This window comes from Microplitis mediator, chromosome 10 (assembly GCF_029852145.1).
Source record: "Microplitis mediator isolate UGA2020A chromosome 10, iyMicMedi2.1, whole genome shotgun sequence".
Taxonomy (NCBI): Eukaryota; Metazoa; Arthropoda; class Insecta; order Hymenoptera; family Braconidae; genus Microplitis; species Microplitis mediator.
In genome coordinates this window covers 8,640,350-8,655,737 of record NC_079978.1, presented here as the reverse complement: position 1 = coordinate 8,655,737, position 15,388 = coordinate 8,640,350, and the positions used below count along the sequence as shown (strand labels likewise).

The 15,388-nt window shown below is 29.9% G+C and overlaps 1 protein-coding gene and 1 long non-coding RNA gene across 2 annotated transcripts in view; one reads left to right on the top strand and one right to left on the bottom strand.

The window, feature by feature from the left end:
- The window catches only part of LOC130675641 (uncharacterized), a 28,737-nt gene extending 19,577 nt beyond the window's left edge, over window positions 1-9,160 (top strand). Inside the window, exons 2-3 of the long non-coding RNA XR_008991319.1 lie at window positions 6,559-6,612; window positions 7,333-9,160. This is a non-coding gene — a long non-coding RNA (uncharacterized LOC130675641). The remainder of the gene's footprint in view (window positions 1-6,558; window positions 6,613-7,332) is intronic.
- Window positions 9,161-10,075: 915 nt separating this feature from the next.
- LOC130675637 (uncharacterized) lies at window positions 10,076-13,083 on the bottom strand. The gene is made up of 2 exons (XM_057481428.1): window positions 11,941-13,083; window positions 10,076-11,530 (listed from the first exon to the last, which is right to left on the bottom strand). Exon 1 carries the CDS (start codon window positions 12,721-12,723, stop codon window positions 11,992-11,994), a length of 732 nt encoding a protein of 243 aa, XP_057337411.1. The 5' UTR covers window positions 12,724-13,083; the 3' UTR covers window positions 10,076-11,530; window positions 11,941-11,991.
- Window positions 13,084-15,388: the final 2,305 nt, after the last annotated feature.

Below are 15,388 nucleotides of genomic sequence, written 5' to 3'. Positions count from 1 at the left end.
AATTGAACATTTCTACTAGGGACTAAATTTAATTATTTTAAAATTTAAATTAATGTTTAAGGAAAATACCTTTTGTTAAGAAAATTTTTTAAAAATTATCTAGCCGATTTAAAAGTTGACGACTTATTACGATTCGGCTGAAGTATTAAGGATCACAGTAAAAAATATTGTGTCAAATCAACACAGTTTGTGTGTTAAAAACGGTTGACACGAAATTTGTGTCGAAATTTCGACACAAACTTTGTGTAACCCCTTTTTAACACAAAGATTATGTTGAAATATTGCCACAAGAGGGCGCAAAGAATTCCACAGTAACACACGAAATGTGTTAATAAAGAGTGTATAACACATTTTTTATGTTACAAAAAGTGACACAAACTTTGTGTCAGTTTAACACAAACCGTTTCCGACACAAATACACAATATTTTTTACTGTGGAGGTTCGACCGAATCTGATGAAAAAAAAATTTTCCAACTTTAAGATTTGAAACTTAGTAAACATGTAAAGAAGTACTTCATCTATGAATTCTCAAAATTTGAATATGATCCACCGTCTAGTTTTTTAGAAAAATAGATCTAAAAATAACGTTTTTTAGAATACGATAAAATTTTAACAATATAGTGCTACCGTTGTAATTATTTTAATAATTCAAGTTAAACTTTATTATTTAATCTCGTTCATTGACGGAGATACATATTATTGAGGGCTTGGCAACGTCGCGGAAGCAGCTGAGGGAAAAAACAAAGATAGAAATGCATTAATGAGAGAGACGAGATTAGAAATAAATTTTTCCCGCTTTAATTTGAATATCGATGAGTAAGAAGTAAGAACGCGCTGTTGCCAAATCTTTTTCTTAAATCATATGAGTCACAATTCCCAGGTAGAAAATTATCTTAGTCGGACAAGTTTGAAACTTCAAAATAGCTTTATTTTAGCTTAACTTCTAAATCTTGTTTTGTAAGCTTTATTCTAGGTTGTTATTAGGATGAATTCTATGACAAGTCTTTAGAGTGTAACTAACCTTCAAATATACCTTGCTGTTAGCTCTTTTTCCACGCGTATGATAAGATTTGTTCTAAGCTTGAATTCTAAACTTAAAACTACCTTATCTGCTAACATTACTCCAAGCGTACATTGAAAACTGAAGTTTGAGGTTAATTAGGAGTTTGTGTTATTGTTTACAAGCAATAAATAAGTTCAATTTTATTTGCAACATATATAAAGAAAAATATTTACTAAGCAAGTAAGTTTTGATTTTTTTTAATTTATTGAATCACAAGTTTTTAATGCTCATAATAAAAAAATTTGAATTTTTTAGAACGTCCTTACTCTCTTAAGTTAAATCAGTAAAAATGTTACTGATTTTTTCAGTGGTTACAAAATTTACTGAAAGATCAGTAGCTTTGAATAAATTTACTGACTAATAAGTAATTGACTGACTAATAATGAATTTAAAGTCCTCCCAGAGAGTAAGTCGCCGTCGGTTTTTACCCCCACTATGGAAAAACAAGTCTAATCTCACGCCGTTACTATACATGCTATACATTAACATTACAAACCGAAAATTTCCGACAATTCCCGACGGCGATTTACTCTCTGGGAGGACTTTAGCTTCACGGCAGTAAAGAGTGCCATCTACTTGGAAGCTTGTTTGTTAGAGAGAGGTTGATTGCACACGGAAAGAACAAGATAGTTCTGGCAAACATGCCAGATTATTCTCAGATACATCTGAGTGAAAAAAAAATTTCAGATGCTTGTGAGGTCTATCCAGATAGAACTGAGATGAATGTAGATTATATTGAAATCTATTTCAGATTTACCTCAGATGCATCTTGGATTATTTATTGTTAGATACTTCTGGCGACTATCCGAAATAGTTCCCAGAAACATCTGCATTGGTTCAGTATCTATCCGAGATTATTCTCAAGTAAATCTCCGATACTTTTTGGCTAGCGCATGCGCGTAGATTGATTTTCACATATGCCTATTTATTTATACGCCGGTAATATAATAAAGCATAACCATTAAATTTTATTGTCCGTTTATTATTTATTATTGTGAATGATTTACTGTGTGCCGATTCTGAAAGTTAAATTATAAAAGTATGTAAAAAAATTATTTATAAACCAACCATGTTATCGTTATCATTTTATCATTATCATATTTATATTTGGGATAGTAAGACTTAACCTTGTTTAAACTCACATTTTACATTTTTATTGTAATGTTTTCGTTGATGATTCAACATAATGTTGATTAATACATTATATTAAAATTTATTAACAATTTTTATTATTTTCAATTGTTTTTGGAATGTATGTCAACGTAAAAAAATAAATGACTACGTTCAACGCGCATGCGCTAGCCAAAAAGTATCGGAGATTTACTTGAGAATAATCTCGGATAGATACTGAACCAATGCAGATGTTTCTGGGAACTATTTCGGATAGTCGCCAGAAGTATCTAACAATAAATAATCCAAGATGCATCTGAGGTAAATCTGAGATAGATTTCAATATAATCTACATTCATCTCAGTTCTATCTAGATAGACCTCCCTGTGGAAAAGCTCTCATAAATTCTGATAAGATATTGAATATTTTTTATGAGAATCTATGAGCTTCGAAAATATCTATGAGATTTAAAAAAATTCTCATATGAATTTTTATGAGAATCTATGAGTCAAAGCTTTTGATGTGTTCCTATCATGATTTCCGTACTAGATTTTTAAAAGAATGAGTAAGATTTTTTAATTTATGAGATTTTGTGACTCGAATTCCGCCAACGATTATGAGATTGAATAAGTACTTTCACTTCTATAAGATTGTTACAGTTTATTCTAATCTATTTTCAATAAGAATTGAGCAGGCGAATTCCGATGTTATAATGCTTACAAAATCTCAATAAAATTATTTTTTTATACGAAATTTCCAGAATTTATAAGTTTTAGTAAGAGGTATCCTAGGAGATAATATCTTATTGAATATCATAAAATATTTGTCATATTTTATGAGAAAATATTTAACATGTATTTCTTCGAAAATTTATGAGACTGAATCAGGAATCACATGGACAAATGCGGACCTTTTTCTCATAAAAATTTTATGAGAATTAGTAAGAAAATCTATAATCGAATTAACTTGTAAAAACTTAAAAGATTTAATTTTAATTTAAAAGCTATGTGATTTATGAGTTTTTGTAAGTTTTAGTTAGAAGGCTATTACTTATAAAATATTATGGAGTACTTATGAGATTTTATAAATAATTTCCATTCACATAAAATATTAATTTTATCAGATTCATTCAAAAATAATTGCTTAATTTCATTTTTTTTTTTATAAGAATTTACACCAAAAATACTAATATTATCACTATTTCTTGTACTTTAAATATTTTAACTGTTCGGAGATGAGTGAAAATATAAGTTTCTATGTGATTTTTTACAAACCCAGTAATTTATCTTGCCCCATTTTTTTTTTTTTTGGTGCATTATTTTTTTGTAGCGATATTGCATTTTTTTGGTTAAACAGAATAAAATTTCTCGGAACAAGTACTATTCTTTTCACGCAAGTTTTTTTGTATTCTCCGAACAAAATAACAAAAGTTGCTTAGGCCAAGAGAAAAAATTTCTCGGGAGAAAAGATCGATATGGAGAAGGGGAAAGTCACCGGTGCTAGGCAGCAGCAGCGGGAGTAGTTCGGTGCTCGCCACGAGATCGCGCCTACGATTTGTAGTGTCCCTGGTAAGCCATTTATTTCAGAAGTGTTATATTCCAAATTTCAATACGATTATATTCGAGTACTCCTCTGTCATTTGACAGACCAACAAGTACCTGTTTGGGTTGTACTATGGTATATCCCATAATACATCATGACTTTAATATTTAATATTAATGTTTACTTGAGTAATTTTTGATGAATAAATAAACGGACTCAATTTCATAGATTTTCGTAAATAGATTGCTAAAGATTTTCCGCGTAAATACTCATACAAATATTCTTGAGTGTACATAATAGAAACTTTTTGAATTCATGCTAAAAAATTCAATCATTTAGCATATAAACTATATGGAAAATAACTGTACTCACATTGATTAATCAGTATCAAATCTTGTATGATTACTTCAGAAATCGTCTCATACAATCTTATTCATTTCCAAAATCTACTCAATTGTAAACTTTACATTTTTCGAAAACTTATAAATACTTATACTCACAATATTACAGCTTCTGTTTCTTATAGATTCTGATAATTTATATGAGAATTTTAAGAAAAAAATTTTTTGGATGTACCATCTATGAGAAAATAATTGTATCAGAATTTTTGAGATTTTTCGTGGACAAATACTGATCGTTTTCTCATAGCCAATTTTTTTTATGAGATTTTATAAGACCTTTTCCACAGGGCTCACAAGCATCTGAAATTTTTTTTTCACTCAGATGTATCTGAGAATAATCTGGCATGTTTGCCAGAACTATCTTGTTCTTTCCGTGCAAGTTATAATCAAAGTTTATTATTTATATTGCACTAATATTAAGGTAAGTTTAAAATATTTTAACAAACAAAAGTTAATTTATAATTTATATACTAATAAAACTTATATATTTTTCTCTATCGAATGTGACTAGAATAATTCAAACAAAATGTATTTGTAGTTGATTTACATCTAAGGTAATGCGTAACCTCAAATCGTCTTATTAATTATTTTATGTTTTGAAATAAATATTATTATTATTTTCAGATAAATGTTTATACGGTGACGTCAAAACCACTAGGGAAAATATATATAACACTACACATTTAATGCCCACTATCTGATGTTTGTTTACAAAAAAAAAAAATCGGTCTGTCAGTTGACCCTGCGGGCCAGCCCCAAAACTTCCCGCTGTTTTCGAGCTCGCTGAGCTCGAAAACATTATTGTGAATATATTTTCGAGCTCTTCGAGCTCGCAAATACTTTTGTATGCCATTGTTTTGTAAAAAACCATTTTTTAGCATTTCTTTCTTCCACGATATCTCGCGAACGAATCAACCGATTTTGATGGTTGAGGTGGCAATCGACGCGTTTTATCAAGTTCTAAAGCTGGTCGAATTTTGAAATTGATTTACTCAGCCGTTTTTGAGAAATTTCAAAAAAACAAAGGAAAAAATTTTTTTTGAATTCTTTCGTCAACGGTTTCTCTTGAACGAATGAACCGATTTTGATGGTTGAGGTGGCATTCGACGCGGCTTATAGAGTTTTAGAGCTGATTAGATTTTGGAATCAATCCATCGAGCAAATTGGAAGTTATCCAAATAAAACATTTTTGAAAAAATTTTATTTTTGAAATATCTCTGAACGCACCCTACCGATTAAGTTCAAATTTCTACGGCCTCAAGACATTAACAAGCCGCGTCGAATGACACCTCAATGATCAAAATCGGTTCATCCGTTCAAGAGTTATGAATATTTACATACATACATACGTACGTACGTACGTACGTACATACGTACGTACGTACGTACGTACGTACACACATACATACACTCGGACATCATCGTGAAATTAGTCAGGATAGCTTCCTAGGACCTCGAAACGTCGACATCTGATGGAAATTCGATTTTCGTAAATCGGACCGAAACCAATAACTTCCCGAATTTTTGAAAATTTACAATTTTCTTAGCGGGAAGTTAAAAATAATAAAAAATTTTTCTCTGTAAACATGTTTTCAAGCTTAAATTACCAAATCTATTCTAGCTAAGAATACGATATACTTTTAACCTTATAGTAAGCTAAATTGTCACTGTTTATGCAAGCTAAAACTGCAAGCTTTATGTTAGCGATACAAAGCGTTACCAACTAACCTTGTGTTAACCATAGTTTGTTAGCTAATTTTACGCTAAAACTGATAAAATTACCTTAATACAAGCTAATTCCATTGATGACTTTCTACCTGGGTAAATAACCAAGTAATTTCATTACTTTCTTTAATTAAATAAGTAATAAATATTAATTTATGAATTCTTTATGTTATTATAAATTAAAATAATGAATTTTTAAAACTATTAGGAGAATTTAGCAAACGAAAAAATTCAAACACTACTTTGACTCACTAGTTGCGGTCGAACCTCCTTACAATGTATACGTATTCTGTTTCTTAAGATCAATGAAATATCCATAGTTAACTATAAAATCCGAACCATGAATAGTGGTGTTGGCAGATTATAAAGTGTCAGTCGAAAATTCGTTTTAATCTGTGACGAGAAAAAATCTCGATCTCGTGCAAAACCCGCGACTAGTGGAATGCGTCTGTCCTTTCTATATACTTTGCTCTCTAGGTTTCCCCTCGAGCGTAAAGTAAACTAGCACTGGTGTAATAATAAGTAATAGTATTATATTATATACAACTAAATTATCGCGTTACTTTTTGACTGAATAAAAAAAAAAAGGATTTTTTAAGGTGATTGATCTTGATGGTTACTTACTCTGTATTTTAAGTTCAATGATGTAGGAGAATGACTTAAATACACATGTTCAAAAGTAAAAAACTGTTATATTTTTTATTTATTATATACAGATACCAAAGCTTTCATGTCATACCTGTCGCAACGAATTCCATGCTGCTTGCCTGGTAAGCGAATTTTTTATACTCTACCAAATATATTAACTCCTGATAGGAAAAGCATAATCCTCTCGTAGCAATGAGGGAAAAAAATATTCAGTTGTTTTTAATTTTAAATATTAAGGTTCTTACACTGCAAAAAGAGCGACGTTAAAAATGGACACATTTTGACTCCGCCCGGTGTTAAAATGAGATTACACCGGTGTAGGAGGCGTAATTCGGCGATGTTAAGATACCGGTGTTAAACCAGTGTAAAAGCAGGGTAACCGGTGTAAAAGCGGGGTAAACTGCGTCTGCTTGGAGTATTAACTTTAAAGATTATAAAACACAAAAAATGTCAGTTCTTTATGAAAATTAATAAAGAGTATTATTTATTAACGAGTATAGTGATCGAGTAATAAAAATATTCATAAAGTAAAATATTTTAACACCGGTAAAGAATTTTTACACCGGCGGCGGCGTTATTTTCACACCGCTTTTGTTGTTGAAATTTTACACCGCCTGGACTTACCCCGGTGATTTTTTACAGTGTAAAAGAGCTAGTGAGAATTTTTTATTTTAAATTAAATTTCAATCGATTCTGCATAAAGTAGTTGTTTCATGAAAGTAATTGATTTAAAGTAAAAAAGAGAGGAAGGAGAGTACATGTTGCTTGTCAGGAGTTGAAGAAAGTTAAAAAAATAATTAAAATGCAATATTTAATTTTTTAAAAATTTTATTTAATTTCAGTACAAAGAGTTCAGTACAAGTCAGAAATCTACATGTCCAATAAGCCAAAATATATTTTAATTTAAACTAAAAATTAATTAGAATTATGAAAGTGAAAAAACGATTAATACAATGTAAAATATAAATAGGGGAGGGGGAGAGGGCAAAAGGAGGTACCTAAGGAAATACTAAGTTTTTGAGGACTAAAATACGCTAAATCTTTTTGTTTTTAATGACATTCAAGGCAAATAAACAAAATTTTTAGCTGCCGTTAATAAATAAAATTTTTATTTTTGGCGGGCAAAAAGGGATACCTTTAAAAAAAGTTAAAAAAAAAAATTTTTGAAAGTTGATCAAATTTCATTAAATAAAATTTTTTATATGTAATATACATAAAGAAAAATTACATTTCACATTATTGGTGGATGCGAAGGCAAAAAAAAAATTTTTTGTAGGGCAGAATGGCCTCCCTCCAAAAAATTATAATTTTTTTTTTTTTTAATTTTTTTCATCATTGAGAAATGTTTGTCGTTATTTTGAACCCAAAAAACGTGTTTTTTCATTTTTTAGATTACAGATTATTTTGCATTATTTAAAGAATTTTATCAAGAAAAAAATAAAATATTATTTTTGAATATTTTTAGTGGCCAAATTTGCCCCAGCTATAGAAAATCTGCCGAAAAATGGATTAATGTATTAAATTTTTTTTAATTTGACGATCAAAATTTGAAAGAATCATTTGTTTGGAATTTTCGGCTGGTTCATTTTGCCCCAGGTGTCATGCGTGGGGCTAAAAATGCGCAAATATATCGGATTTATAGTAATTAGACGAAAAAAAAAAATTTTTTTTTTTTATAAAATTTTTGGGGTACCCCGTTTGCTACCCTACCCTCTTCTGCCTCCTCCCCTCCCCTATATCAATAAAATACATAGAAATTATTAAATAACATTTATTAACATATAATATCCCTGGTTAGAAAATCTCATAGAACCTATTAGATTCTCATAAATTCCTGTAGAAATTTTATAAGAATGAATAAGTTCTATGAGAAATGCTATAGTCAAGTATACACCTTTATACGTACACTCAGAAAATCAAGTAATTATGTTTATTATGCTAAATTTTTAATTCCCTTCATCTAGAATGATTGGAACGTTTTTCAATACAAAAAGAAGTAGTGTTATAATTTTTTTTCAATAGTAATAATAATTGTTGGATGATAACTTCTGCAATAAATTTCGTAACAGTTACTATTAAGATGCTGTTACCATCTGGATTGTAAATATAACTATTTAGTATAATAATAATAATTAACTCTATAGTTAACATGCAGGATTGTAAAAATTATTATAAATATAGTGAATGTTACAATCTCGATGATTTATACAATCATCTAGATAATATTCACTACTATAGGATTGATGCCAGAAATTTTACCATAACTTGATAGTAATTCCTATTACTTAATTTTCTGAGTATACAGCTATAAGAATCTTTTTGGTTTTTTAACCCTTCAGCACTCGCGTTAGAGCAACGTAAAACATTACCCGCGTGATGAGAGAAAGTCTCACGCTTCAGCGCACCGTAAATTTTAAGTTAAATACAATAAAAATATTATGCACTTTCCTAGTTATGACGTAACTATAATTTATTTGAATATTTCGCTTATTTTTATTTTTAAATTTTCTATAATGTATACGGAAAGAAAATTATGGCAGCGGTTCCCATAATTCTGTGAAATTTTTTCCTATACCATCATAGGAATTACGACCATAAATTATGGGAGCGGTGCCTATAATTATAGGAATGTTTCCCATAATTATAGGAATAGTTCCTATAATTATGGGAATGATACCCATAACACTATAGGAATGGTTCCTATAATTATAGGAATGGTTCCTATAATTTATAGGAATACTTTCTATAATATTATGGGAATCATTCTTATAATTTATGGGAATGGTTCCTATAATTTATAGGAATACTTTCTATAATATTATAGGAACCATTCCCATAATATTATGGGAATGGTTCCCATAATAGTATGGGAACTATTCCCATAATATTATGGGAATGATTCCCATAATGCAATTGGAATGGTTCCTATACCATTATGGGAACCATTCCCATAATATTATGGGAATGGTTCCCATATTATCATGAAAAAATTAATTTAAAGAAGTGTGGTAATCACTTCTACAATACACAGAAATATTATTAAACATAAAAACAAAAATTCAAACATTGAAAAAAAAAATCGTATTTGGCAAAAAAACATTAAAATTTTTAACAAGAATTTTTTGTCAGCACAAAACATTCAAAAAAATTCAAATTTTGGGAAATTTCAACACTATTGTGCAAAAAAAAATTTTATGATGTTATAGGGATGGTTCCCATAACATTATGGGAATAGTTCCCATAATATTATAGGAATAGTTCCTATACCAATATAGGAACCATTCCCATAATAGTATGGGAATGATTCCCATACTATTATGGGAATGGTTCCCATAATGATATGGGAATGGTTTCCATAATATTATGGGAACCATTCCCATAATATTATGGGAACCATTCCCACAATATTATGGGAACCATTCCCATAATGGTACGGGAACTATTCTCATACTATTATGGGGATGGTTCTCATAATATATGGGAACCATTCCTATAGTAGTATAGGTACCATTCCCATACCATTATGGGAACCATTCCCATAATGCATAGGAAAACTTCCCATAATTTTCTTTCCGTGTACTTGTTTTTTAACTTTTTAATTTTATGAGTAATGACAGATGTAACGGCTAAAAAAAATGGCGGTGATTGCCGAAAAGATTCGGAACTGTCCGAACTGAGCCGAACCGTATAAATTTTTACGCCTTACTTTACTCGCGTGATGAGAAAAAGTCTCATGGCTTTTTCAAATAAATCTTTTAAAAATATTGCACGCCTCGGAAGCGAAGCGGAGAGGTTGTGCTTTATAACCGACCTGTCAAGGTCACACGATTTCCACTCATTAAAGTGCATATATTTTTTTTCTATTACTCTTACACGTTATGAAAAACACATCAATATAAAGCTGAAACACTAATGAATAATCCTGATACTTTTTTTAATTTGTCTAATATGTATTAATATAACAAAAAGTTCATTAAAAAAAATTTATCGTGGACGTCCATTAGTCTGTGGTTCAAAAAAACGGCGTGGTACGGATATTTCGAGAACGACTTGACGGAACTACTTAATTTTTTTTTCAAAATTTTCAGAAATAAGCAAAGAAGGTTCCTTTCGAAAATCACTACTGTAGGCCTTCTCGTTTTTTTAAAAATAAATCATTACGGTTAAAACCGGCAATCTTACATGTAAACAAACACACACTGCCGCCATTTTTCATTAGGAATGTTCTCCTTATTTATTTTTTTTTTACTTTTATTACCGTATATTTACCATGGAAATTCCTATGGGAAAAGAGCGGGATATTCAATTTTATTCGAAATTTAACTTTTAAAAAAAAACATAACATGAGCGTTCGAGGCGTGCACTTTTGGATTTTCCAAATTTTTTTTTTTTGTTCGAAATAATTTTCAAATTTCAAAATCATAAAAAGCATGAAATTTTATTAAGATAAAAAAAATTTCACTAGGTCATTTCATTTGAAATTACTTTGAAAAAAATATTCGAAGTCAAGTGTGAGAAAAAAACTCATAGCGCGGGTGCTGAAGGGTTAAGTAGGAATTATCATATACCATATTTATCATGCCTCATTGTATTAATTTACGTTGTTTAACAACTTATATAATCAATATTTAACTATTTGTATAAATGATTTTATGAATTAATATATACGTAGGATAAGATTAAAATAACATTAAGTGAGTCAGCCAATGGATAAAGATAATTAATGTTTTTAGTCCCAGTGGGGATAAACGGTTCCACCACGTTCACTTAACACGGCACGGACTTTATATATAAACTCGTAGCACCTGTTGAATGTAGTCAGAACGCTGTAAAGTGTTGAGTTCGTGATCTTCTTATTATAAAAGGTAAGAGCCCCACTACCCAATCAGGGAACTAGTACTCGATCATTATTATTATTATTTTATTAAATATATACATGTACACAAATACATGGAGTGATCGGATACTAGTTCCCTGATCAGGTACTAGGTCTTTTACCTGAGTTGAAAAATATTGGCACAGTGAAAATACTTGATATCTCTAAAAATTTAAATAAAAAAAGTTTTGTTATCAAAAATACTTCAAAAGTTGTGACCGCGTCCACATCGTCATAAGGCGCTATTTTGTGCTTTGGGAATCATTATAACATATATTATACATATGTAATTTTGATATTTTTTTAAGTAATAATAAAACTTTGAAATTTTAAAATAACTGTAATTTTTTTTTAATTGCTTCAATTTCAATAAAGTTTCAAAATTAAGTTAAATTTTTTTAAGATGAGTTTCTGCTTTGATAAAAATGTCAGGGCTGTCAGGAATTGACTGTAGTTTTTGCATGGGTATGCAATTGACATAAAGATGTTTATTCATGTAATGTAGCGCAATATACTAATTTATTTTCACAGAAATAATGGAATTGAATTGTAAAGATAATAATAAAAAACATACCAAAGGTAAATGCAAAAGACAGCAACCTGATGGAAACTATTCCAGAGTTGTTTAATTTTTAGCCTCGGGATTACGATAATGTATAGTGTTGTCAAAGGAGTCTACAAGGAGTTTAAAGTGACGAAAAAAATCCCGACCGAGGAGTGCGTCATCTATATCGGCAACTCTGAAATTCCAGTTGAATTTTTTGTTTGGGCCAAAATTTAGTGCCATTTCGTGAGTTCCATATGTTGAAATCTTGCTGTTACTCACTGATCGAAGAGTGCAGTTTGGATCGCGAATTGATTTACGATTCGGTAATTGAGATCGAGGGATCACGGAAACTTGAGCTCCAGTATCGAGTATAAACCGAACCTTTGAAACCTGATCAATAACGTATACATCATCATCCACTTCAGAAGTAGTTTGTTGACTTGGTTGCTCATTTGACTTCCCCACTTCTTGACCACTGGATAAATTAGCTGTTGGATCTTCGAGCTTGAGATTTTTCTGACTTACAAAGAGTTTATAGTAAGCAATAAAATCAGAATCAAGAGTCGGTTGATCGACGTCGGCAACCCTGAACTCCCAGAGAAATTTACGTTTAAAACCCAGATCAAGAGTTAAGGTAATGGTTTCAGTGTTAGGTCCTAATCGCGTTGGTAGCAGTGATCGAGGAAAAAAACTGCCACCATAACAGCGGTTGATTAAATACGTTATCTGTGATTCACGATCAGTAACGAAAATACGTTCATCTGATGGGCTAGAGTTTGTTATTTGGTCAGGTTGGTGATTACTTTCCATTTCGGTGTTTTCAACAGTATTTTGTTGCGAACGTGATGGGTGAAATGATGATTCAAACTTGCAACTGTGTATTTGACGTTGCTGGATCCTCAGATGAACTGGTGATAATTTTGATGTAGAGATTTAAAAATTGATGTAATATACTTATTTGTATAGTAAGTAAACTGGATAATACCTTTAAACCGCTAAACTATTAAGATTTGTTGGATAAGTACCGGGCACGTACCTGTTGCTGCTCACGCGAGTAATGGATATGTACTGACAGTCCTATCCCAATGATATCATTAACATCCCACGATCTGGCCACTCTGGTCGTGGCACGTGCTTATCCGTTCTATAAACTCCACGGTCTTGCTGTCCCTCCTGTCTCTCGAGTGAACAGTAACTTAGTATATGTATACCACACTGATATACTCTAAGTTATACTATATTACATATGAATATAAGCCGTGTATGAGAGAGAATGACTTGTTTCATTTCTTTGCTTCCCATTCTGCGGTCAGAACATAAGTTACTTCTTTTTTAATACAATTAAGGTGATTGTCGCGCATTCTATTTGAAGATATGTAAATTAAAAATCAGAGTAGCATCTAGATTATCACTTTAGTTTTTGATCATGTAAAAGAAAAGAGAATCTTCAAATATAATTGACCTTGACAGATATTCGATAAACAGGTTTTTGACAAAATACTGGAGTGTATGAATAACGAATTAACAGCTATTATACTTGATTGATGAAAAAAAAATAATAATTATTGTCTGTGTTAAATTTTTCCTAAACGGAAGAATTAATAAACGACTATCAATATTATCAAAATGTTTTTATTTTATAATTCATTTTAGGCGCATAAGGTAAAGTACCCAATACTTGAACACTTCTAAAAATGGGACCAGTAGTTGAACAGACTTTTAGAATTGTTGTTATACAAAATCCGTATATATATTATGAGTAATATGCGCATATTATAATTATTCAATGATACAGTAATTGATTATTGTAAGTTTTTTCAATTATAACTCAAAAAAATTACATATTTTTTAACTTTAAAGTTGACATGTCGAGAATAGCCGATAGATGCTATTTTTTTTATGAAAAAGATACTATACGGTAAGCCAAACAATCAGTAAAAAAAACGGTATAGAATCATTGTAAGTAAAAAAAATTATACCACCCAATGAAATAGTCTTTTCTAAATACTATACATTTTTTGCAAAGAGATAAACTAAAATTTTTATATTAAACTTTAGCGTCTAACTATACCTCCCAATGTTCAAACCGGTACCCAAAACTTGAACAAGATGGCGTTACATATTCAAGTAATGGTTCCATGTTATTTTCATGGCAGCAGTAGGTGAACAGCGTAAAATTTATTCTAGTACAATAACAAATAATTTAATTTAATTATTTAAAAAAAAAAAAAATATACTAAAATAAAGTATGAGTGATTCATCAACAATTAGTGTAATAATTTTAAGTGATTTCGTGTGAAAACGTATCTATTTCATCAAAATAAATTTTTATTATTTTCTAACCAAAGAAAGTTCACAACATAGGTAAGATGAAAATTGCGAATAACTTTTATCTGTTAATAAAAAATAATCCGTTACAATTAGTAAATTTCACAATAAAGTTTGTTAAATCCATAAAATTTCACAACTTAACAACTTTGCAAAAAACTTAAAAAATTAAACAAGAAACTATTTAGATCTAAAAGTTTAAATTCTTGTTCTGTCCTTGTAATAAAAAAAATTATATTTATAATAAATAAATAAAAGTATTTATGATTTTCAATTCAGGTAACAGTTCATTTTTTGTGCTGTTTTTAGTTTATAATAATTAATTCATTAGTAATAAAAGATATAATTAAAAAATTAAATACAAATATTTCTCATTTTTTAATCATCATATTACGTATTCAGAGTATTATTTTTAATATTATTAAATAATATATTATAATTCTTTTGATATTTCAATAACACGTTGAAAAATTTTGGTGTGCCTATTGCCATATATTTTATTAGTTCAACTACTGCTCCCGGAGTGTTCAACTACTGCGGCTTGTCAGAGTTGATCGTTCAACTACTACTCCTTTCATAGTCTATCTTAAAAACGTTGTCAAAATATAAATATTCAACTATCTGCGTTATTTTGCGCTTCAATCAATTCAAAATTGTTTATATTTTCATGAAAATCATTAATTTGAACTAATAATTACAACTTTATATATTAAAAGTAGGGTCAAATACGTTTTACTTTGAAACCTGTTCAACTACTGGGTACTTTACCTTACATAATTATTTAAAAAAAATATCAAATATTTGATTAAAATTAAAATTAAAAATATTTCAACTATGTGCATACAAGTATTGAAAATAAAAAAAAATAAAACTTTTGTTGAGATTTTGGGAGATATGCAATTTACGCGATTTAATTAATTGAAGACTTCAATATCAATTATGTTGCACGTTTAATGTACAAATGTACATTCAAATGTACTTTCTTACAGCAAGTGGTGTGCGCGTGTGTGTGTGTGTGTATTATTGAATGGGTGTGCTTATATCGGCGCAGTAGATCTATGCGCAGTAGACTTCTGTTGCATTTTTGTGTGTGTGCTTGAGTGTGTACATATGAGTATGTCTATCTCCAGCAGATACAATTTTTATT